Source organism: Fusarium coffeatum (genome assembly GCF_003316985.1).
Source record: "Fusarium coffeatum strain FIESC_28 chromosome Unknown BRIP53273_contig_105, whole genome shotgun sequence".
Lineage (NCBI taxonomy): Eukaryota > Fungi > Ascomycota > Sordariomycetes > Hypocreales > Nectriaceae > Fusarium > Fusarium coffeatum.
In genome coordinates, this window is record NW_022157898.1 from 1 (window position 1) to 24709 (window position 24709).

Sequence of the window (24709 nt, forward strand, 5' to 3'; positions counted from 1 at the left end):
GGAAAAAAAAAAAAAAAATGAGTTTGCTGGTTCGGAATAAAAGAAGCTATAACTTTTGTTGTTGCATTTGCGGACGGCGCGGATAAGAAAGACTGACTTTTGACTGCAAGGAGTTCGGGTGGGGAAGGTTGATGGTCGCGACAAAGCTGACAAGGGAAAGATTTGAAAGGGAAGAAGCCAAAAAGGTCCAAATTGTGTAATATGTGGCTTCAGGGATAGAAAGCGACTTCAGCGATTCGTGTTGCGGGTGGTTGAGCCCAGTTGCGATGGGGTTGGAGAGGAAAGAATAAAGGAAGCTCAAACAAAGCTGGAATTAGATGTCACGACTTCTTGGTAGCCAGTCGCTGGCAGCCTTCCCTTAGGTACTGGGGAAACGAGGCTGCCAACGCGTGGTAGGTGGCAGGCACGTCGCCGCACAGGCCACATGCAGTGGAAGAAGGTACGTACCGATTGTATCAGGCCTCATTGACCTTGGAAACTCCAATAATATTGTGAGACGAACAGCAATACTGACTTTCAAGATACGAGAACTGATTAGTGTGGCTACCATTGACCGATTGGGTTTCCAAGAGAGTGGCTGATTTCTTTGAGTTATTTGTGTCCCTTTTCTTCCTTCTCTGATGACACTTCTTGTGCATAGTCGTATCCTATTCACGGCTTATTCCCGCTCTCACTCAACTCATGCACGTGATCGTCATTGGCTCCGTTGCCGGCCACTTGTTGCATTCAGGACAGCATCGCAATTGGCTGAGTCACTGCAGCCATGGAGACCAGCCAGAATTACGCCATACCTAGGAGCAGTCTTTTCCCTCTGATCTTTTATCCAAAGACTTTTCTAGTCGAATCAAGGCAATAAATACATTTGAGTAGGATTCTACTATCCATTGGACCTAAATTTCCGCCAATTCGATCAAAATTTGGGGTAAATCGGCTCAAATATCAAACTCCAGCTTATCTGGTTGCGACCCCGGTCCGATCTCTCTGTATAACCTCTCACAGGCTACGTCGTGAGAAGACAAACTATATTCATACATAGTCATGCCAGCTGCCACTATGAACGGAAACGATGCTATCAGCGGCGAATCTCGCAAGCAATATGGTCAGTATTTACCCATGCTTTCACACTATCCCTTTCACCGTATTCCCTGTCTCTCATTCATTGCCATGGTTCATCCCCTTGTATCACTTGAGAAGACTGGTGGCTGAATACCTGTAAGAAAGAACGCAATCACAGCCTGAGAACCCGTTCGCTGCGCTCATTCCTGAGCAGCAGCTAGCGATTGTTCCAGAATTTACTCTCGAGTCTGGAGTTACTCTTTACAACCTCCCAGTCGCTTACACCACCCGTGGCAAGCTCAACGAAGAGGGTAACAATGCCATGGTTATTTGTCATGCGCTCACTGGAAGCGCCGATGTGAGTGACTGGTGGGGTCCTCTCCTTGGAGGTCCTGGTCGAGCTTTCGACACATCGAGGTTCTTCATCGTTTGCATGAACAGTCTAGGCAGTCCCTACGGTACTGCGAGCCCTGTGACAGCTAAGGACAATGACCCCGACAAGGGCCGATATGGTCCTGAGTTCCCTCTCACAACTATTCGTGACGATGTCAAGTAAGTTTTGTGTTCCTAGAATGGTTACTGAAGCTTGGAGAAGGGGGCAAAGAATCACTTATACTAACTATTGATAGCCTCCACAGACTCATCCTTGATGACTTGGGTGTGAAGCAGCTAGCTGCTGTAGTTGGAGGATCTCTTGGTGGTATGTTTGTGCTTGAGTGGGCGTACTTTGGAAAGGACTACATCCGATGTATCGTCCCCATTGCTACCTCCAGCAGACACAGTGCTTGGGGCATCAGCTGGGGTGAAGCCCAGCGACAGAGCATCTATGCCGACCCCAAGTACGATGATGGATACTATTCTTTCGACGATCCGCCTTCTACTGGTTTGGGCGCGGCCCGTATGTCTGCTCTTCTGACATATCGAAGTCGCAACTCTTTCGAATCGCGATTCGGACGCAACATCCCCGACCCGTCCAAGGTTCAAACAATTGGCGGCCGACCGCGCCCCTCAACTCCTTCAGAGGCACACTTCCACATTCACAACGACGGTCATCATGTTAAGCGCACTTCCATATCCCAGGGCAGCTCAACTGGCACCCCTTCAGCTCCTCAGACACCTGCAGCGGCTGATATTGCTGATCCTCAATTCCATGGCCCTACGAACGGTAGTCTCACCGGGGGAGAGATGCCGCAATCGCACTATTTCTCTGCCCAATCGTATCTGCGGTACCAAGGCCGCAAGTTCGTTGGACGATTCGATAGCAACTGCTACATTGCCATGACTCGTAAGCTAGACACACATGACGTGTCGCGTAACCGAGCAGAGACTATCGGAGATGCATTGGCTATGATCGAACAACCTACACTTGTTTTGGGTATTGAAAGCGACGGTCTCTTCACTTTCGCAGAGCAGGAGGAGATTGCGCGACATGTTCCCAACGCCCGACTAGAGCGCATTGAAAGCCCCGAGGGTCACGATGCGTTCTTGTTGCAGTTCGAGCAAGTCAACAACTATGTCCTGAACTTCTTCAAGGAGGTCTTGCCAGACATCATGTCCAAGGACGGTGCTGCGCCTGAAGAAGCTAGTGTTGGTCAGCTTACCAAGTCAAGCACATTTGGTGAAGCTGAGGTTGAGGACATCACTGCCTGGTAAACAATATTTAGAACGAGGCCAAGACGCTACAACGAGCTAGAAAGGAATTAGACAATATCGAGAATATAATGACGAACATGAAGAACGAGAACTGTATTATTGTGGCTGTTGATTATACGAACATCTGTCAATGTGACGTTAAATACCATGATTCCCCGCGTTTTCTAGGCGTAACTAACGTCACAATTGGATCAACCAAACAGTATCATAATCAAGATAGACATATTTGGATGGTGGTATAACTTGAAAGTGCATGTGAAAAGGGAGCAACGAGTCAGTCATGCAGCGCTCATCCACAAGTCGAGGCACCAATCGATATTGGTGTATACAATCATCGCTCTTTTAACAACAACCTATCACTAGACTTCAATAGACCTTTTTCAAGTGACGGGAAGTAGAGATGCTACTACCTGCTCCGTTTCCTTGTTGGGTTTAATGATCGCCCGGCTACAGGTCTTACTATAGAGAGTGATAGATCATATGTGCTTGAGCTTCTGGAGTCATTTTACGTACGGATTCACCACCATGCATATAATATGCATATGAGCATCTGTTCATTGATCTCGATGATGAACTGATTGAATGATATCGGCTCATGGGTTCAAGTCCCGCCTCCTTCTCCCGGTGGCCATCCGAGTGCCGTGCAGTACTCTAGCCGCGGAGTAAGAGAATCATATCTCTTTTGAGAACCATCGGGACGCATCTGAGCACAAACAATACATACCACTCCTTGTGCATTGTCGCGCAACTGACCAGCTACACAAAACGCTTATTTGCTCAAGTCTTTATTCCCGCCAAACCATGTTGCCATCCTGAAGCCACACGACACCACTCTTCATTGACAACAAAAGCCGCCATCCATCTACAATGCTATTTCTTACAAATCGATATTCAGGTTTGTCACATTCATGAATAAAGCCACTGAGGAATATGGCGCATTGTAGATTGAGACGGTGATGGTGGCTGCGGGCTAAAACATGAGGCTGTTGCAAAAGTGACACGCATGGAATGCAGATGGATGAAAACAGGAGAGACATGTGCAAAGAACCCAATTACAGACGGAATTCGCTTATTTGCGCCTTAATGCGTGTTTCCGCACAGTTTGTGTTGTGTAACCGACTGCTGCAGATTGATCATCAGATTGCGGCCGTTGAGATGTCAATGCAAGAGACTTTGGCTTCCATTTCAATGCTCTAGGGTGTAGGACCTTGAGGAATTACAGGATTAGGTGTCACTAATACACACCACCTCCTCTACATTATAGGCCGGTATGGAGTGTTGTCATGAGTCAACCTCTATGGAGACTGAGACTTCGAGTGTAGTGATGCGACACTTTGAAGCAACGCCATATCAAAGAACCACAAAGAAATGCAGAATTGTATAGTATGCTCCATTTCCAGCAAAGAGCCAGAAATAGATTAGAACTCTGTCTTTACGAGCGGCTCTTCCAAGTTATCCATATTGGAGTGTGCATGCATGTAGATGAGTGCCTCGAAAGCCGAGCTTGTCAACTCATCCCTCATCTACAAGGAAATACCGTAATCTCACCAATCATCCAGCCAGGAACAAGTTGACCTCTTGGCCTCTGTTGGTAACTAACAGGAAAAAAACAGAGAGGCTCGGCTATACTAGCCTCCAGGATGTTCTTTGACGTGTACGGAAGAACTGACTGATAACCCACTGGCCCACCGGGCTTACGAATTCCCCAGCTTACAGAATCCCCAGCAACAGTTTCGAGAGGCATGGGATTAGCAAATCTTTCAAGGTACAGTCTTGTACAAGGCAAGAGACTCGCAAAGCCGGTGGAGGATCAAGTGAAAAGAGCAACACACGTGGATAACCGATTGGTCAGTTGTATTACGACAGCTGCAGCCCCTGCTCAAAATTTGCGAAACGAGAATGATGAGCTGAGAGATTGAGAAACAAGTGAGGAAAGGCGAGGATATGCAAATGTGATGAGACAAGAGGAAACCCATACCCGTCGGGCGACCGCTCTTGGCCCGGCTTGGCTCGGTCAGTGCTGCCGGAATGCACTTCCTCACCGAGAATGACAGCGGGATGGGATAGTGAGGGACAAAAGGCCATGACAAGTCATGAAATGGAGCTGAAAAGATAAAGGATGTCTAGTAAAATGACTAGAGCTATGTTTTAGGTAACGGTTTCGAGCGGTTGGCGTCGCAGATTAACAAGATTAGCAAAACGTATCGCGTACTCTCAGGTACAAAAGCACGGATCAGCGAGAACGAAACACAGACCCGTAATACGTAACTTTTTAGTTAATATCAGGCGAGTTATTGTAGTTTCTCACGCGGTGTTGAAAATCTAGATTGCTGTTAGCAACCGAGACAAAATAGTAGGAGACATGAGGCCAACAGAATGGGTAACTCTCTGCTCTCATCTTTCCTGCATCCTGAACACGGACGTCAAAATTTCTGTTTCCCCAAGCCTTTGTCCTCTTAGACCCATGCTGTGGCAAACTTCAGAATACGGCTAGAAGCATTTTCGAAGGTAAGCCGGTGGAGACAGTTGGACAACGTGCCAGATGGGTCGGGGTTTGGGTCTGACATTGATTGATCTTGTTTTCTCTTGGCCACAATGAATCACGAAAGAGGAGACCGCGCCGTTTCACTTTGTGTGAATAATGGATCACTAAGAGTCACGCTTGAAGGTTTTCTTGAATGTTTCTCAATGCGAACAGCCGCGCACGACCCAATCACGCTGGGGCAAACTGGGATAGAGCTTGCTGTTTGCCGGAAAGCGTCGTTGTGGTGTCAGAAGAATTAGACGCCGAAAGGATAAGAGACGAAATAAATCGATCATCTTATGCCAGCCGAATGTTGGCACTTGGGCTGTTTTATTTTGACAGCCTAAGCCTTGGAGGACAATTCTTCTGTCACCCACTCAACCGTCTCTGGGAACCTCTTCGGTGATGGGGAATCGAGCAATCCACTGTATCTGACCGGCTGATTGTACAACGTGCACTTTTTACGTACAATCGAATAGTACGCCCGTCTCGGTGCTATTCTCTCACTCTTTTCATCGTGTTGTCAGATAGACTAACAGAGGATGTAAGCACGTGTCGGCATTTACCATCACGAGAAAGAGGGGAAAGTCAACAAAGAATGTTGTGTATCGTAATGCAGCCTGGTCTAGAGGTTGCTGTCGATCTTTTTTTCAATCAATCGTCATCGATATGCTGCAGCGTATCGATGCAATGTGGGATGGATATAAAAAGCTTCGGGTATTATATATGTCGATCAAGGTGAAAGAAACGCCGGTAAAATCTTGAAAGTTCCCGGTCGGCGAGATCTGCGACCAAGTGACCAGGTAAGATGAAATGGATTGCTCGATGCGGCATGATGATGTGGGTGTGATGGATCCATGGAACGACTCTATTGTTTTCTGGAAGCCTTCCCGTGACAGAAGTAAATTCATAATTGCCTGAGGCGTCAAGAATTTGTTCTGGAAAACAGGGGCCAGGGGGTTTGGTCTGTCTTGTCTTGTCTGTCTGACTGTCTGCATCACATCAGACAGACAGATCTAATTTCTGTAACAAGGCGTCAAATTTGTGATTCAAGCGAACCAACGGCGATAGATCCCTGAGGTGCAAGGAGAAGTTACATTCTCCTGAATGCAAAGGTCACAACGCCTCTTATTCAAAATAAACTCTGTTCGCATCCTTCAGCAGTCCTCAGCCCAGCCAGAACCAGAGTCAGAGCGAACAGATAGCGAAACGACCCTGGGACTTGAAGTGGGGGGCAGCCCTCTCAGTGTGTAAGACGCGGGCGTTAGGTCAACTTCTCTCCACCGGGGCGAGTTTGGCCACTGGCCTCCGATAGCTTCCAATTGGTTGAAGGGAGGTTAGTGGATGACAGGGGATTGCAAGGGTGCATCTGTTTTGCCAGGGAGCAAGAAGTCTCTTCTGTTCGGTCGGTCGTGAGCTGAATGGGAATCGTGTTTAGGATCTTGGTTGAGGTGGAAGCTAGGCGTTGCTGGCCTATTTCGCTATTGCAAAGCACCGAGCCGATGTTCATGCTATTCTAGATGAAGGAGGTGGTCGGTGTTTAGCAGAATGACCTGCTTTGAACAAGGCGGGACCTGGTGGATTCTCTTAGAGCATGGGCAACCTGGTGTTCCATTCATCTCAGTGGTCTGCATCGAATACTGGACTCTAACTGGTCCGGGGAGGTTCGAGTGGGTGTGCAGTGGACTTTCCATCTTGCTTCTTCCTCGGCTTCCAGAGGTGGGTGACTGGGTGAGTGCTGAGCGCTGACTGGTCAGTGACTTGTCCGGAGGTTCCATTCTGGAAGGCGTGCGCAGGTGTGTCTCCACCATTGCACCTGCCTCAAAATCACCACCCATCTCGTTACAGACAAGACAGAGACAGTATGTTCGTCCATCCCCTAATCCGTAGCGTACGTAAAAGTAACCAACCTGGCAAAGCACGGCTCGCACGCTATATCCGGCCGTACCTATCTAATCCCAACTGCCCGGGCCTGTGAAGAATCCTCTCAAACTTCTCCATTTCTCATCCATACCTACGTATTGTTATTATCTCTGTTATTAGAAAACATAATATTCTCTTCATTGTATCTATGGTTTCGCTCGATTCTCCCCTCGCCTTAGGTCTAGACTTGTCGTAAACCTTCACCACTCATCGCATCTATCGACCCTCACGAATCCGCACCCCCCGACGGCCAGCGACGCCGAAACTCCGATCCATAGTATCGATGTCGCATTTGAACAATACATCGGCATTCTATTATCTTTGTTAAACTATCGCCAATTAAATCTGCGGCTTTGGAATAGAAGGAAACTTGATATCGGTGTTGATACTGGACCCCAGCCACCTCAAACATCTATCCCCGTGGACTGAATCAATTGGGCACTCAGCTATCGTTTTAGCGAACCACGGTTTGAGCGAAAAGAAGTGAAAAATCTCGAATTGGACATACTTGGGAAGAGTTGGATTAATTATTGAAAATCATCGACACCGGAATCTTGGTTCCTATGCATTCCTGATCTCAACGGAACAGCGCCCGAAGAGGTGGAGATCAGTATCGCGAAACTCATCTCGACACATTCTCATCCCAAACAACCCATGTCGTCGATTACAGATATCATCGCTCCCGATATTCCTTCACCATAAACTTCAAAATGCCAGACTACGACGACGACATACTCCCCGAGCCTGCGACCGGCTCTCAGCAGGATCGAACTTGGGGCGGCAACCGGGCTTTTCACAACTTCTTTAACGACTTCTCTCATATTCCTGACCCAAATCTTCGCCGCCGTCTTGCCTTGTCTGAGATCGACAAGGTTCCTTTTGGCGCATACCGTATGTGACTACACTGAGTCGATGCAGCACCGCTTTATATGTATTTACTGACCCTCTATCAGATATCCGTGCTGTTTTAGTAGCAGGTGTTGGTTTCTTCCTAGACTCTTACGATATCTTTGCCATCAATCTTATTACAGTACTCCTTGGAGTTGTTTTCTGGGGAGATCCGAACCCTCAAAACGGTTTCAGCGGTAACGATGGCTACCTTCCTGACCGAGTCAACCAAGCCTTTAAAGCCTCCACCAGTGCTGGAATTGTAGTAGGCATGATTGTCTTTGGATGGCTGGCAGAGTCAGTACCCCTCTATTCTTATTGGTGGAGTTTATCCTCTAGCTGGACAACAATGTTCTGACAACTCATCAGTGGTTTTGGTCGACGACGTATGTACGGTGTGGAACTGGCTATCATTATCATGGCTACCCTTTGCTGTGCCCTTATCTCCTCGAGCCCTGCTATGGGATCGACTGGGCTCCTGATCTTTTGGCGCATCATTATGGTAAGCTTTTAGAAACCGTTTTCAGATAGCATTTATTGACTGCAATCCAGGGCATTGGAATCGGTGGCGATTATCCGCTATCCAGTGTTATTACCTCTGAGTAAGTTGAGTCTTGTTTGTTGTCAAGAAAGTTTTGTGGCTGGCGTCTAGTTTGACCAAACCCCCAAAACACTTGCATTGAATGGAGCTGACTGAGATCCCACTAGGTTCGCACCGACAAGGTGGCGCGGCGCTATGGTTGCTGCTGTCTTTTCTATGCAAGGCCTTGGACAAGTTGCGGCTGCTATCGTTGCTCTAATCACTACTGTTGCCTTCAAGGACGCTTTTGTTGGTGCTCTTGACGAAAGTCAATGCGGTTTCGAGTGTCGATTGGCTGCCGACCGAGCATGGAGAATCATTGTTGGAGTAGGCGCGATCCCTGCCTGTGCGGCTCTTTACTACCGCATTACTATTCCCGAAACCCCTCGATACACATTCGATGTTGAACACGACGTTGAGAAAGCCGATGCCGATATCAAAGCATACGTAGCAAGCAAGTCCAAGGGGTCTTTTGATGTTGTTCATCAGGTCAGATCCAAGCGTCAATCTGGACGTGGTCTTAACGTACCTCGTGCGTCTTGGTCTGACCTTCTTGCCTTCTTCCGCCAATGGGCCAATTTCAAGATGCTTCTTGGCACAACGCTCTCTTGGTTCTTCTTGGTAAGTTCTCTTGGAAACCTTGCCCCCACACTAGCTAACCTTTCTGAAGGACCTCGCGTTCTACGGTCTCGGACTTAATAATACCTTTGTCCTCCATGCAGTTGGCTATGGTTCGGGCAACAACCTTTTCGACAAACTTCACAACCAAGCGGTGGGAATGATCATCTTGACTTGTGCCGGCTCACTCCCTGGCTACTGGATGGCGATTCTCACCGTTGACACATTCGGCCGCAAGCCATTGCAAGTAGTTGGCTTCCTTTTGCTCACCATTCTCTTCTGCATTCTTGGTTTTGCGTACAACAACCTGAGCCAAGGAGGCTTGCTCGCACTATACATTATTGGCCAGTTCCTCTTCAACGCTGGCCCGAACACGACTACGTTTATCGTTCCTGGCGAATGTTTCCCGACCCGATATCGCTCCACTGGACATGGAATTAGCGCTGCTATGGGCAAGATCGGTGCCATCGTCGCTCAAGTTATCAGCATCCCTATGGTGCGTCAAGGAGCCGCGGAGGACTGCAAGGATACCGAGTGCACACCGAATCTCGACCGTTTGCTTCAACTCTTTGCCCTTTTCATGTTATTCGGCACTTTCACCTCGCTGTTGATCCCTGAGACCAAGGGCATGACTTTGGAGGAGCTTTCTGGCGAGCCTCGAACGAGCTATAACTCAGGATGTAATGGCAGTATAAGTCTTGGATCGCCCAAACTCAGGGCATGGAACCCGTTCCATGGTGGTCAGCCTGCAGGATTTTCGTATCCCAGGTCTAGAATGGGCCAGTTCCGAAAGAGCGACCGCGTTGGCATCATGACATCACCCGAGCTCATGGCGGAAACATCTCGACTGCGGAAGCCTCGTCTCTGGAGAAGACATCGCAAGGCCAAGTCGAGCAGTGGTACAGATATTGCCCTCAGTACTCGAAGCTCGGGTACGGTAGAGGACGACATATTCCCAGCAGGGGCACCCGCGCCTGCTACAGCAAGTAGCCCTCCTCCGCCTCCACCACCAAGCTGGGGAGCTGGATGGGGGCGAATAGATCGAGGAGGGCCACCTCCACTGTTGAACTCGGTTCAGCTGCAGGATGTCGGCAGTCTTCTAAAATGATGTTCTGAAAGGACAAAAACGGTGTTGGTCGTACATGATTGGCATATTACAGGCGTTGGTGGATTAATGAAATTTAGACTATGATACCTTAGATGTTTGATTTAGGAAATATGCCGCATTTAACGTCGGCAGTAGGAGACTTGCAAGCAGAAATGCTTGCAACTTGTACGAATGAATAACGAATAAAGAATCTCCAGACAATATTTGCCCTATCCAAACAGCTGGTGACTACCCTTGATAGAAATGTGTATATATAACTGCGAGCTGGCTACCGTGATCACATAACATCAATATTGTTGCATCACAGGCAGATGGGGTGATAGCGATCAACTCTATTCTCTACACTTGTCTACAACTCAATCCAGTTCTTGTCTATACGAATACACTTCCCATTTTACGAAAAGCAACTCTGTATACCAACTCCAACTGTAGTACAACAAACCCCTTTCTGGTACTAGTCTTAACCGCGAAGAACCTTGAGGGCCTCCTTCAGGTTGCCAATATCGCGAGTCAGCTTCTCGCGGCGATCTCTGCTGAGCATGTCTTCGCCTGCAATGGCCTCAAGCTGGTCGGCAGTCATCTGGAGAGCAATCTTTTCAGAAAGCACAGCAAGAGGACCATCCGAGGCGTGAAGGAGGAAGTGGTCAATGACTTGCTGACATACAACATCTACAAAGCGACCGCGTGCATTTTCATAGAAGGTGTAAAGAACATTGTGAATGTCTCGGCGGGTGGTTTGTAGAGTAGTTTCGTTGTTGAGTCGCCTTTCGATCATCTCACGCGCCGCCGTAGCTGCGCTTCCTGCGTTGTAATTCTTGTGGTAGTTGTTGATTTGGTGGTTTTCCAGCATGTTTTGAACTTCTTGGCCAAGGCCTTTGACATGGGCCAACTTGAGCTTGCTGAGGGAGTCACTGAAGTTCGGGTTGTACGTAATGCTCTTCCCCTCAAACTCGACTTCGAGCAGGAACTCGACATGGTCGACGGCACGACGGTAGCGCTTTTGAAGATCTTCGAGGAGGTAATCCCAGAGCTGATCGCGGATCGAAGAATGAGCGCAACAAGAGTCGAGAACGGTGCGGATGAAATGGTGAACGATGAGGATGGCATTAGAGACGTGCGCCTGAGCCATGGGACGCCACTTCTTCGATTGCTCCTTGAATGTGATAGGAACCATCTCACCACTGAACTAGATAATGTTAGCTTTATCGTCTGTATTAGTTTAAACATTGGAGTAAACTTACAGTTCCAATCTCGTAACCTCGCGAGGTCAAGTACTCCTTCTCGATATATGTCATAATATCCTCTTCCTGAGGCTCGGGACAGCAGTAGGCATCGTAGAGAATATCATCTTCCAAGTCATCTTCACCAAGTAAAGGAATAGTGAAGGTCGTTTCATTGTACAGGTCCCCTCTCTTGGTGTCTTGGTTCTCATCACAATCACTAGAAGCTTCGGATTCCGAGCCTGGTTCTGTCGCAACCTCTTCCTCTTCGCCAGACTTAAAGAAGCCCCGCGTATGTCCCCTTTCGTAGAGAACCTTTCCGAAACCCTCGTTAATCTCTCGAATGCGAGTGATCAGTTTGAGCTCCTCATTCTCGAAGATCTTGTGGCGCGTGTAGTAAGCGTCAAGACCATAGTTTTTGATTTGTGCGAACTGGGCCGCGACGTTACCGAGGTAGATACGCTGCTCTGCTTCAGTGCTGCGCGATTGACCCATGTCTTTAAGGAGACTATCGCACTCTTTGAGCTTGGTGCCAAGTTCGGCCCGGACTTTGGGAAACTCGCTCTTTGTGCGATCCATGAGGAGTTGTCCTAGACGTGTCTTGAGAGCGGGAATTCCCACACGATCAGCAGGAAGTTTGGTCCAGGAAGCTTGCGTGAAGAAGCTTCTCTCCTGGAGGTTGCGATCTTCTGGGCTAGAAGAGGTATCGTCTGCGCCCCGGTTCTTGACGACGCAATAACCGAGTTGAAGATCACGACGCTTTCCCAGTACAAGGTCAACGACAACTCTCTTGGTAGCCTCCTCGACAGCTAGATCCGGCTTGGTGAGGACACCGAGTGTTCTCTTGCCTTCGGGGTCAGCCTCCTTGGCGTACGTCAAGATTTTCTGGTTGGCAATATCGCCGTTGCAAGGGACAACAGCGAGGATGATGGTTCGTGACTCGTTGATGTATCGCTTGACCATACTTTTCACAAGCTCAATATCGGCCTTGGTTGTCATTCCGGGGGTTTCGTTCTCAAACATGCCAGGGACATCAATCACTGTTAAGTGATCCTCGTTCGGCCCGCTGATTTCAACACGGAGAACGTCACGACTGAAGGCTGAGCCGCTTGTGTTGCCGTTAGAGTCTGATTCGATGCCCATGACTTTAGCCGCCTTTTGTATTCAGTCAGTAACGAATGATGAACCAGGTAAAGTAGACTTACATCCTTGAAGATCTGACCGAACTCCTTTGCGTCAAGGTTCTCAACGGTACGACGAAAGGACCTGGCCTCTTCCTCATCCGCATCGACAGCATGGATAGAGATGACGATTTTTGAGGTTTCCTCGCGGCGACAGATGATCTCTGTGGCATGGCGGGTGCATAGAGTAACGTCTCGGGGGAAGTGGAAGCCAGTAAGAGATTCAAGGACACTCGACTTTCCTGCACTCTGGTCTCCAACGACTACCATCTGTTGAAACGATTAGAGTCATTGCTGCGTGAGTCGCAAGGGAGTGCAGGTGCTTACTTGTGGAAGAGGAACCATATCGGATATACCAAGCTCTCGAAGCTTGTCCATCTTGTCGAGGAGGGTTCGGTTAGCGAGACCCTCCCCCGACTTATCTGTCTTGGCTGTCATTTCTGCCACTGATTTTGTCATGGATAAAAGTGCCAGCTACGAAGTTTCTCTTTTCTGTGCGCAGTAGGATGTATCTAGTGTGCTGTGGAGCGTTGAGAGGTTAGAAAGGAAGTGTTCGGAGAAGGAGAAAAACTTGGTACTTATACAAGATCGAGTCAATTCGCTCGAGTCCTGATGGAGTGAATCAAGGTGGCTCATGAACAAACATGGGCTGGCGGTTCCTTGCTTGCTGCTGGAGGCCTTCCACCAAGCCTGTTGCCTTGCGAAATAGATTGTCGCAGTTATCTATCTCCAAGTGGATTATCTGATATATCGTAATGTAGTTTGTTGGAAGGCTGTAACAGACCGCATTTTCCTACTTCTGCCCCCATGCAGCTACCCGGCTAGGCAGATGCATGGCTACTAAGTAGCAGAGAGATTTTCTTAGGGAGTATGTTATTATACCTATAGCCTATGAGTTTGGGTAATTTCTTAGCGCACCCCTGATTCATTATTTGGCAGTTTGATGATGAGTCGATGCTATCGTCCTGCTGGTAGAATTTTAGGTCGGAGGCCTACCACTTCAAAGATCCCAGCAAGCGGCCGCGCATAGACCAGAACTTTCTCTGATAATGAGATTAATTCAACGAATCGAGAATCATCAGACCAATGGTAACTATACCTGGCACATGCAAGGCGCAGTCCGACCGGGCCGCTGCATCTTGGACCAACATGACCCCCCTGCAACAAGGCAACTTACATCACCAACATGACAGGCAACTAGAACGACAGAGCCAACACGGGAGGTAACCAGGAAAAAACAACTCGATAGGAGTCAAAACATATTAACATAATCATTCAATTGACTTCATGCTTGGGTATCTCGCTAAAACAAACGCCGAATCCTCCCTTTTTCCTTTCCATACTATATAGGGTATCCATCAATACTACACTGGGTATCCAAATCACCACAAAGAAACGATTTCCGTAACAGGCATACCGCACGCAGAAACGAGGTCCTGCCTCTTCATATACCAGGCCTCAAGCAAGGCCATCTCCGCAGGGGTCTGGTCCAACGCGTCGCGTAGGGACGAAGGCTGCAAGGCTGACTCGAGGGCATGCACGAAGCGCTCAGATAGTGGGTTGTTTGTGTTTGTGTACTGCTTTGCTGTGGCGAGACAGCGTCTTGCTTCGTCGGTTATGAGGACGGGGTTGGTGATAGTTTCTCTGAAGAGAGGGTGTTGAACCAGGATGGTGAGAGTCATGCCAATTATGCCTAGAGCTGAATTGAAGTTAGTAAAGGCACGCTGACCAGAGTATTGCAAACTTACCGATGGCAGAGTGGCTCTCGGGGGGTCCGTCGAAAGTGACCAGTCTCTTTTCGCGCGCCATGATATCCTCCAGTTCGACACTTGCAGCGTAACAAGACTCGAATAATCCTGCAAGCATGGACTTTGCGATCAGGGAAGCTGGCTGAGTTGTATTACTGCTGATGAGCTTCATGATAGCTGCCCGAGGGATCAATGCCTTGGCCTCAAGGTATCTACTTTCATGTTAGAGCCGTTGTGTATGCGGGAAAGGGGGGGACATACCTCATGCGCAGTAGAGTAGCTTGGCGGCGAAAGACTGCTTCGGGCTGGGTGCAAGGAAACGTCACATGAAGATGTTCAGGCAAAGCAGCATGCCATTCCTCTAACTCACAATCGAGCTTGAGTGCAGTAGATAGAATGTCTGGGATAGCGTCTTTGGTGTTGCAGGTTGAGCTGAAGTAGGCATCGTGAATAGGCTGCAGAACGTTGTCCGCTAGTTGCAGTGTTTGGTTGAAGAAGGATAACTTTGAAGGGGTATCGCAAGGCTGTGTCCTGTTAATGTTATTGGCATAAACCTCAAGATATTCGTCGTCAATTTCCTGGGGCAAAGTGCCAAATGTTGGGTTTTGGCTTTCGGAAGAGTTTTGCATTCTAACAAGTAGAGCACAAGCACACCATGTCCTTCTTCGCTCCTCAATTTCCGCCTGCGCCTTTCCTGGTAGATCAACATGAAGCATAAGACCCTCTGCAAGTCGATAAGCCATTCCTGTCATCATCCAACTATCCTGAGCTGCACCCGCCCGTCGTAAGAACCGAGTGTGAACAACCAATGCCTGCACTACAGGAAGAGAAGCTACGGATAAAAGGTCGACCAGAAGCAGCGTCTTGGCTTGCTGGTGGAATTCGTAGGCGTGGGTTAGATGAGACTCGTTCGATTCGGCGGTCGCAGATTTGGCTAGCTGACCGATTGCCAGCATTCCGAGTAAAAGGGAGTAAGTTGCGGCGAGTTCGGTTGCTTCTTCGAGAGGGATATCGCGACGATAACGGGAGTTTGCTACAGCGATAAGGCGATGGTAGCGTTGGTAGAAAGATGGACGGTGGACAATAGGCATCGTGATCCAGTCAATGGCGAAGTACTCGGCTAGAAGCTCGTCCATCAGGTCTGTTGGAGGAAGGGTAATCTTCTGGAGCATCAAAGCAGCCTTGACGTTGGAAGAGTAAGAGCCGAAAGACGAAGGCTTGACAGGAGCGGCATCTTCAAGATCGTCGGTCAAAGGCGGGCTAGCACCCATGGGATGGTGCGGGCGGGAGTAGTAGCTTGCTGGTTCATGAACCATAGGCAGCGAGCCAGCTCTGATAGGAAAACTGGGTAGAGGATAGCCAGAATCGGCATGAATTGGTGGAAGAGCATGATCAGAAGGTCTCGGTGGTCGTGTCATACGCTCTGATGCCACGCTGGGAGATGTAGAATGTTTCCTCCATTCGTCATGTGCAGGCGTAGTAGCAGCGAAAGCATCGCGGCCATGAGCGACAAGCTCCTGCGACATTATGAGTAAATGTACTACGAATGAAAGACACGAGCAAGGTACTTGGTATAAAAAGACTTACCAATTGCCTTTCCTTTTCTTCAAGTTCCTGAACCCGTTTCTGGAGGGCGCGGATATAGCTATTACGAAGTCAATCTCTATCTACATGGTTGAGTTCTTTAAAGTTGCTCACCTGCGCGACGAAGCGATAGACCCTTCATGCTCAATCTCGGGGTAAACGCATTGTTCCGCACAAAGACCTCGTCTGGAACACGAATCGCAAACAGGGCGAGCGCCGTCGCAGCGGATTTTACGATCGCGACATTGTCGACAGGCGAGGGATCTCGCCTTTCCAGGTCTTGCGGAAGCCTGTCGGCGCGTCGCAGTCGCAGAAGCCGAGGGTCCGGACGCGGGAGGAGAAGACTTTGTCCGTGTCATGCTCTTAAGATACAGAAAATATACGATCAAAGTATTCACAGAAAGACTGAACAGATCGTTCAGCAGATAGAGGTAGGAGTGGTCAGGTCAGGTCAGGTCAAATTTTGGAGGCTCTCTCTATCTTTGAGTCAGGTCGGCTTTTCCCCCCCTTGACTTGGGCTTGACCTTACGAGGCATGTCCCGCGGGTTGGTCTAAGACGGCCACCGGGGTGGCCATTTTGTGCGGTTGTCGGTAGTTGTTGTGTGGTTTAAGAGTGTTCAAGTGGAGATTTTCTGGTGAACGGGTATCGGGCCATCGGGGAATTGATGGAGGAGCAACAGCACAGATGGGCACGTGATCAATGACGATTGATGACACTGATGGTAATAGAATTCAAATAATGTCTCTTATTGCTTATAAGTAATATGCCTCCAAGATGCACCCCAGATCAGGGTCTTGAAGTTGGTTTAGTGTTGCAAAACCCTCCACTACCTACGTACTGTACATGAATTACAGCGGGCACCTCGACTTTTATGGATACTCTGCTCGTGACAGTTCGGCCGTCGGTCATCGGCTACATTCATTGGCGTTACGAGTGACCGGCTCCATCAAGGGCCTCAACAACTCCCCGACCTCCCCGATGGCCCCGACATCCAGCACCAGGGTCTAGTAATTACGTACTGAGAGGTCAAAACTACTGATTGTTTGAGATTCTATGAGTTGTTCAATATTATGATCATGTCTGACATAACTGATGATCTCAGTACTTCTAAAATTCCACAAATCATATGCTCTCAAAACTCCCCGTGGTCCTACACGCGACACACTGTATGCAAAGTGAAGCAGTAAAATCTCGGCCCATCGCCCGGCCGCTTTCATCCTCCGACTTCCGCCCACTAAATTAATCGACGATTTAGAGGCCGAGCTCCCCGTGACCAAAGACCCAGACCCGGTTCCAGACCCAGTGACGTGACGCCAGGAAAATCTTGATGTAACTCTCATTCCCGTCTTTTGTCCGGCGTATCAACAGCTTTTTACATGTCACTGATTTTCCTCCATACGGCAGGTGGAGTACACCACATGCAGTCGGATCCGAAAATGGACTTTCAAAAAATAGGAGTAAATGCGATCGCGCTTTTTACGACTTGGGATGGGATATTCAGTACCATTAGAGTGGTCATATAGAGTTTCAGAACAACAAGGGCGTAAAGAAGTGTTGTCCTGATACCGTGATGGCTTCACTTTGAGTTATGCCACTTCAGAATTCCGTCGCGATAGTTCGATAATAATACATATCAAATGAGGATATTTTGCTATAATTCCACTTGTTTCTATTCATTTCTAGTTCATGAACGACATCTAAATCTCCAAGAGTACACATACTAAGGTGGTGGTGGATAATCAAAGAAAGATAGCTTTGGTGCTCCTCAGGGTATCATAAGAATTGGCCCCTAAGAGCATAAGGGATATAATAATTTGATTACCTTATGCCGGCTTAGGTAGGCTAGTATTTAGGCTACTTTACTTCTGTAGTCTGAATCTTGGAGGATGTTCCTTCTGACAACCACCTGGTGCTATAGGCATGTGTCTCGTAGGCCAGTCAATATCTTACCACATCTAACTTTGAAGGATTGCCCTCCATATAGACTATCTCTGTGTCCAATTTTGAAGAGTAGGTTCAAAGAGGGCTTCCTCTATCAGTTATTATAGATCTATCAAAACTCTATCACATACAAACTTCAAAGGCAACGTACGATGTAAACTTCCAGTACAGCTTTTCTTTTCATTCAACTTATCTCAAAACCTCTCCATCTTCCTCTCTTCCTTTCTATCGCGATGAACAAACCACACTCATCATGAACAGCCAGTCCAAAGTTCCAGTCCAGCCCAAGCCAAAGAAACCAGGTCTGTGGCTCCGCCTTTTCAGCCCAGCCTTTCGACGCCCTTACTCGCCCTCAGACATCAAGCTCCATGGCGCCACAGCTCTCGTCACTGGCACAACCAGCGGCGTGGGTCTAGAGACATGTAGATCCCTCCTCTCTCATGGCGTGTCCCAGCTCATCATGAGCTCACGAACACAAAAGAAAGGCGAGGATGTGGCTGCCGGTCTTCGACTTCAATATCCTCGGGCTGAAATCCAGGTCTGGGAGCTGGAAATGGAGTCTTATGACTCTGTTATTGCTTTTGCTGAACGTGCGCTCAAGGACCTAAAGCGGCTTGATATAGTCATCCTCAACGCCGGCACTTTGCAAGATGATGTATATCAAGCGGCTTACACAGAGCACGAGGTAATGTTCCAGGTTAACTACCTCTCCACGGCTCTCCTCGCAAGACTTTTCGTGCCCGTGCTCCGGGAGCGTTCTCCAAAGGGGGTCCCCTGGACGGTTGACCGTCGCCAGTACGAGCATTGCTTTACCCCACGACGAAATTCGATACGACCCACCAACATGGGAGTCTATGGACAGCCTCGTCCGACTACAAAAAACGAAAGACAGCACCGTCGAATGGTGGCAAGATCGGTTCATAATCCCCAGAAGCCTTCTGCATATCGTTCTGTATGACCTCTCCCGTAGTGTCAGCCCTAACGAAGTCATCGTCAATGCCGTTTGCAACTGGTCCATCAGAGATACTCAGCTCTATAACTCGATAGAGCATATGCCGTGGCTTCATTTTGCGACTAGGGTTACGAGCGCTCTGGTAGGCAAGTCTCTCGAGCAAGCTGCACAAGGCTACATCCATGCAGTGGCTGTAGAGGGCAATCAATCCCACGGCGAAGCAATTGCAAACTTCAGAACACAAAAGAGGTAACTGCTATATACATCGCCTCTGTCCGATATGTAGATGTTAACTATAAACTAGGAAGTATGAAGAAAGACCTCGCAAGTGGCGGATATTCGAAGAAAATCTCTTGGACCGGACTGGAAGAGAGTTCCGCCAGCTCTTTGTAGGCAAGTCGACTACAGGAAGCAGGCTGTACAGAGCTATGGAATTGGGATGCACCATTGATGAATCCATTGGAAAATAATCTCAGTGCGTAACTGGATTGTCCGATGTCTTATGACGGCTCGGTATCTTGGATTGCCGATATGCAGATATAGAACTTATCCAATAAATCTCACTGTTTCAGACATGAAACTGCTGTGCCACCCACGAATGTCATTCTCACCTATCCAGATGTTCTTCTCACACAAAATCAGATACCAATATTCATGAGATAATTATCTCGTGTGACAATAGTGGGCAAGGGTGCATTATAAGACCAACAAAAAGGGAATAAGGTTTCGCTATCGTCGCTGCCCACCTGGTGGTAACATGCTTGAATGCGACCTGAGATAACGACCAGGATCAAGGTCCTTGACGGTGAGCTTCGTGGAACTCCAGGGTCCAATATGCTGGATCGTCTTAAGAACTATATATGGGGTATAACCTAGTTGTTTTAATATGTTTGAGTATATGTAGCTTCGCGTGTCTTGGATTCAGTCGGACAAGCCGGGATCTCGGCAATGTCGTATTTCCAGAGTTCTACGACTTACTGATTATCCCACATGCCATTTGGGCTTACAAATCGCTGTCAAGACTTAAAGAAACTGGCGAGAATTGATCAAACAATAGTGAGCTGTGAAGGGTAAGTTAGTGTCAAGCTTCTCTTTAGTTGACCAACGGGTCAAGGTCAAGCAAGTTCCTCCGACAGTTCTGCGGGAACGGCTGCCATTTTTGTATCAATCTGTTACAGGAAGTCGAAAATATGGCCGACATTTACTTAGTAGAGAGGTGCTGAAAGTGTGTTCTACTGACCGTATTCCACTCAGGTAGTCTCTGCCAAGACATGATGGGCAATTGATGACATTGCCGAGAACATGACATGCGCTTGTTGGGATGGCCGAGTTAAGAGATAAGGCCATACCCAATCAAGTATATCAGTAACATTCTCTTATTATGACAGCTGGTAGAGCAGAAATAGTAACATGACAGGCTGTATGTTCTGCCAAGTGAAGTGCTTGGCGTTGACCTTGGCGCAGACTTGGTCAGTCTTACTTGCCTCGCCAATGCTCGTATAGTCTAAGCTATAGATTAGTCTACATATCGAGGCCCGAGACATCTTCAAGTCATATTTGACATTTACAAAAGACATTTTGTAGTTGTCTCGGTTAACCCTGAGACCATCCTCGTGGCGACGGGGTTGGCATGAAGAGTCACGAGTCATTCACTCCATAGTAGCATCGAATATAGCAGGGTCCGTGTAAGTCAATGGACCTATAGGATGTAACACTTATAAGCACTAAGAGCTGACAGATAACGACGTTGGAAAACAGAATTTATTGTGACAATAGGAATAAGGTCATGTATTAAGTTTAGGTAGTGTAAGTATAGGGCATGTCTATTATATATGTGCAAGCCACACAAAGGAAGTATTGGTAATACAAAATGCTTTCAGAAAAGACAAACAAATCCAATAATTCTTAGGCTCATTAAATAGATATCATGTCGTGTCGTGGACGCTTAAGCCTTGGTGTGGCGGCGGAAGCGGGAGTGCTCAACGTAGTTGGCGAGAGCACGCTCAGTAACCTCCTTCTCCTCAGCGGCGTCAATCTCCTCAAGGTCACGCTTGGTGCGCTTGGTGGTCTTGTACCAGTTGGCAGAAGGGTCGCCGAGGCACTGGCCGACAGTGACGGCTGAGTATTGTTAGTATATGGTTCATGAGAGAGGTAGAGGATATCAACTTACGAATACGGGTGCTGCGGGAGACAGCGTCGAGGACCTTGGGCATGAGGTTGCGGACAGTGTTCTGGTGGACGTCGTGGAAGAGAGAGATGGAACCACCGGCGGTAATACCCTTCTTAAAGAGATTGAGAGCGGTGTTGGTCTCAGCAGGAGTGTTGTACTCCCAGTCAAGGGAGTCAACATCAGCACCGATGACATGGTAGCCAAGGGTCTTCATGACGGAGAGGGTGTTGGAGGTGTAGCTGAAGTAGGGAGGTCGCATGTAGGTAGGGTACTTTCCGACGATCTTGAGGAAGTCGGCCTCGAGACGGGTCATCTGAGTGCGAGCCTCAGAGTTGCTGACGGTAGCGAGGTCAGGGTGGCTGTAACTGTGAGGTTGTTAGTATCTTGAGAACTCAAACGAGAAAAGAGGAGACATACGTGTGGGAGCCAAGCTGGTGACCCTCGGCGACGACTCGCTTAACAGTGGCAGCGTAGTCGTTGATGTTGGCCCAGTTCTGGCCGTTCATGAAGAAGGTAGCCTTGTAGCCGTACTTCTTGAGCTGATCAAGGAGCTCGTTGGTGTACTCGAAAGGACCATCGTCGAAGGTGAGGGCAATGTTCCTGTCGACAGTGCACTTCTTGATCTCGACACCGACAGGGACGGCGGCGGCAGCAGCCTGGATGAGGCCAGCGTAGGTGGCAAGCTTGAGAAGAGAGAACTGCATCTTGAAGATATAGTATAGGGTCTTGGGGATGAGATAGGAAGATTGGTAAAGAGACGATAAACGACAGTAATGAGGCTAGAATAGCTTCGAAACGAATGTAATTGTTTAGAGAAACAGGAAACGAGTGAATGGATAGCTGGGCTGTTGAACCTACAGAAAAAAAGACTCTAGAAAGGCGGGAAGAGGCTTCTCATATATACTTATCTCGGCCTGGCTGGAAGAGACCCGGACTTCGAGGCCTGCTCTTCAGAGCTTCACTGTATGCAGGTACGGTAGGTTCAGACTGCTCAATGAATCCGATAGCTGAATCACATTCACCATGAGCATCAGCAACTGCTCCAGCCGCAGCTCGGAACCGGGAGTGGCTGTCTTGAAGGTAGCAGGGTATCCCTACCGTTCAACGTACGAGGCCTGTCCTAGAGAAGTCTGTAAGACTGCGGTTCTTGGGTAGCAGAATATCGTTTACCAGGGGTTATTCAATACTGCAGATTTTAGACCGGGGTCCGGAGGTGACGCTACGGGCAGACGGGAAGACTCGAGAGTCGAGGATTGGGATTCAACTGGATGGATGGCAGCGGTAGACTGGAGTTCGCGAATCTTGGCAGTGTCCAGAGCCAGGGGTGGCTTGCGTATAAATGGATATATCAATCCATTTTTAACTGATAGAAACATGCCCTTGCCCGTTGTCTTGTCTTTGTCTCTGCTGCACTCGGGATCCCATGGTGCGTATCCCATCCCATGGTTCCAGTCCCATGCTTCCCTCCCATGCTTCCCTCCCATGTTCACGCTCATCTATCCATACCCTTGCATCTCATCCTCTTCTCACAGCCTAGACCTTGTCCCCTGTACCTTGTCTATGGGTCTGTGGCGTTATCTAGGCGGGACGATCCAATGCTCCTGCAACAGTCTCTGTAGCTGCAGCCCGCTGCAGGTGGTCTATGTCTCAGGTAGATATCACAGCATGATAGTGAGTGATATCTTTTGATGAAAGCGTGTTACTCTTCTCGTGAGTTATCGCAAAGCATATGCTGTAACTGTAGAGTAGCATTGATCACAAGATATCTGCCTCAAAAAACTGTCTCGCATATTCTGTGTCTCTGCTCAGCTACAGAGGGTTACAGTGGGAGGACCAGGGTCCGGCGGGCGGGTATTAGTGCAGTTCGTCAGATGTCCAGTCCGCGCGGGGCCTCTGAATGGGTGACTCTGACTCCTTGTGAATGAGTCCTGTCTCTTAAACGCTGGAGCTGACTAGATACACTAAGCCTAATTCAAGGTTATCTTAACGTTAGTTAACCTTATTCGCGATAACCGATCATGGCTTGTCTCACGAGGTTCAGCATTGGGTGTCCCGGTCCAGGCCCAACGAATGCCCTGAAACCCACCACCCAAGCCGGAGAATAGCCCCTCGAATGGAATTGCACCGTCTATTCTCAGCATCCCTTTTTAGGCAGCAGCCGGTTTTTTTACTTTTGGTTGGTGATCTGTCAATAATAGGGGACGGTCGCATCGACGAATGTTACCTTTCATCAGGCACAAGAGGCACAGTTCAAACTTCAGGGCTGAGTAGACATAATAGACATGGATTATAGGGGAGTCTCGGTTCGGTCATAACCAAATCTGAGGTAACCAACGTACGACGCCAAGATAAAGAAAAGAAATGTCTTGGATCGCATCAACAAATTTCACTGATTACAGCACATATCACGTCTTAATGGTTGCTGTCAATCTCAGCTTGCAGCTATGCTTACTGTACCGTGCATGCATACTACAGCAAATCACACTTCCTTTGACGTATGCTAATCTAACCTCAACACCATCAGTTATCAAGTTTATACGAGAAAGATCTACATACAGCAGAGTGCAGAGTGCAGCCTAGCCTACAGTACCCGTATCCGCGCGAATAATTGTGGTCTAATACCGATAAAGATGCCGATGATTATTGGATTTTTACTCAAAACAAGCTTAATTGATTAGTTAAACGCTTACAGGACAGGACCTCTTTTATTCAGCATTCGATCCGTGCGGCGGCCCCGTCCCAGTGAAGAAACCCACCAACTGCGAACTAATCTCTTGGTCTCCGTCTTGGTCTCGACCGAGGGAAGGATTTCTCGTCTAGCCGCCCCTAAACTTCGCGTCGATTGCCGAACTCATCCATCTCCACTGAAAGGAGACTAACGTTGGAACGTAACGTCGCAAGTAGAGACAAAGGGAGAAAAGAAAAAAGGAAAAATTAATCCATGTACAAAGACGAAGAAGGAAGGGAAAAAAAAAACCGAAAAGTGGTTACCAAGACGGAGATCGTAAGCTCCGATGTGTTATCCCCTTTCTACCCCCGTTTCAAAGACCTAAAAATGGACATCTCAACTCCAAGAGCCTCTTCAGCTCAATCTCGCAAGTTTGGATCTGCAAGGCTGACCACACCAATATGATGTGATATGCGCCAAGTTGTTCAAGTATCCATAATAAAGGAGAAAACAAATGCACGCAGCACTCATCACAACAGTTGCATCTCGTTTAATACTCGCCTGACCTAAGCCGAGTGCCAAGAGCGAAAAACACCAGGTAGTTAATGAGTAGTGACGATACTAAAGCATGCCAATCCTTTAAATACGAGCTGTACAAAGACGTCACCGCCGATAAAGGCCGCTTTTATGCAAACTAACACAGAAAACACACAAACACCTCCAGGGATGAGGATGAGAACTCCATCGTGAGATTCCCCAGACGATATCAAACGTTCAATTATACTCCAGGGGCACTGGCTACTCCGCATCTGGCACGATATCCCGACACTAAAGGGGGTCATCTATTCGGGGGTTATCAATGTCGGTCCTTCTCATTGGAGCATTCTGGAGCCT

At 48.3% G+C, this 24709-nt stretch overlaps 6 protein-coding genes across 6 annotated transcripts; 3 read left to right on the plus strand and 3 right to left on the minus strand.

Moving 5' to 3' along the window:
* Positions 1–1053: 1053 nt before the first annotated feature.
* FIESC28_04770 (uncharacterized protein) lies at positions 1054–2709 on the plus strand (the record flags this gene model as incomplete). Its single annotated transcript, XM_031158917.1, has 3 exons — positions 1054–1167; positions 1235–1608; positions 1686–2709. 3 exons carry the CDS (start codon positions 1054–1056, stop codon positions 2707–2709), a joined length of 1512 nt encoding a protein of 503 aa, XP_031016994.1.
* A 5157-nt stretch (positions 2710–7866) lies between these two features.
* On the plus strand, positions 7867–10350 carry FIESC28_04771 (uncharacterized protein; the record flags this gene model as incomplete). Its single annotated transcript, XM_031158918.1, has 6 exons — positions 7867–8047; positions 8110–8341; positions 8414–8546; positions 8597–8646; positions 8753–9245; positions 9295–10350. 6 exons carry the CDS (start codon positions 7867–7869, stop codon positions 10348–10350), a joined length of 2145 nt encoding a protein of 714 aa, XP_031016995.1.
* Positions 10351–10810: 460 nt separating this feature from the next.
* FIESC28_04772 (uncharacterized protein) lies at positions 10811–13129 on the minus strand (the record flags this gene model as incomplete). The annotated part of the gene is made up of 4 exons (XM_031158919.1): positions 10811–11536; positions 11592–12725; positions 12776–13021; positions 13079–13129. The coding sequence occupies 4 exons, from the start codon at positions 13127–13129 to the stop codon at positions 10811–10813; spliced, it is 2157 nt and encodes a 718-aa protein (XP_031016996.1).
* Positions 13130–14133: 1004 nt separating this feature from the next.
* Positions 14134–16442, minus strand: FIESC28_04773 (uncharacterized protein; the record flags this gene model as incomplete). The annotated part of the gene is made up of 5 exons (XM_031158920.1): positions 14134–14450; positions 14500–14711; positions 14761–16016; positions 16087–16144; positions 16198–16442. The coding sequence occupies 5 exons, from the start codon at positions 16440–16442 to the stop codon at positions 14134–14136; spliced, it is 2088 nt and encodes a 695-aa protein (XP_031016997.1).
* A 1836-nt stretch (positions 16443–18278) lies between these two features.
* Positions 18279–19447, plus strand: FIESC28_04774 (uncharacterized protein; the record flags this gene model as incomplete). The annotated part of the gene is made up of 3 exons (XM_031158921.1): positions 18279–18820; positions 18996–19226; positions 19282–19447. The coding sequence occupies 3 exons, from the start codon at positions 18279–18281 to the stop codon at positions 19445–19447; spliced, it is 939 nt and encodes a 312-aa protein (XP_031016998.1).
* Positions 19448–20922: 1475 nt separating this feature from the next.
* Positions 20923–21851, minus strand: FIESC28_04775 (uncharacterized protein; the record flags this gene model as incomplete). Its single annotated transcript, XM_031158922.1, has 3 exons — positions 20923–21095; positions 21148–21512; positions 21565–21851. 3 exons carry the CDS (start codon positions 21849–21851, stop codon positions 20923–20925), a joined length of 825 nt encoding a protein of 274 aa, XP_031016999.1.
* Between the last annotated feature and the right edge of the window lie 2858 nt (positions 21852–24709).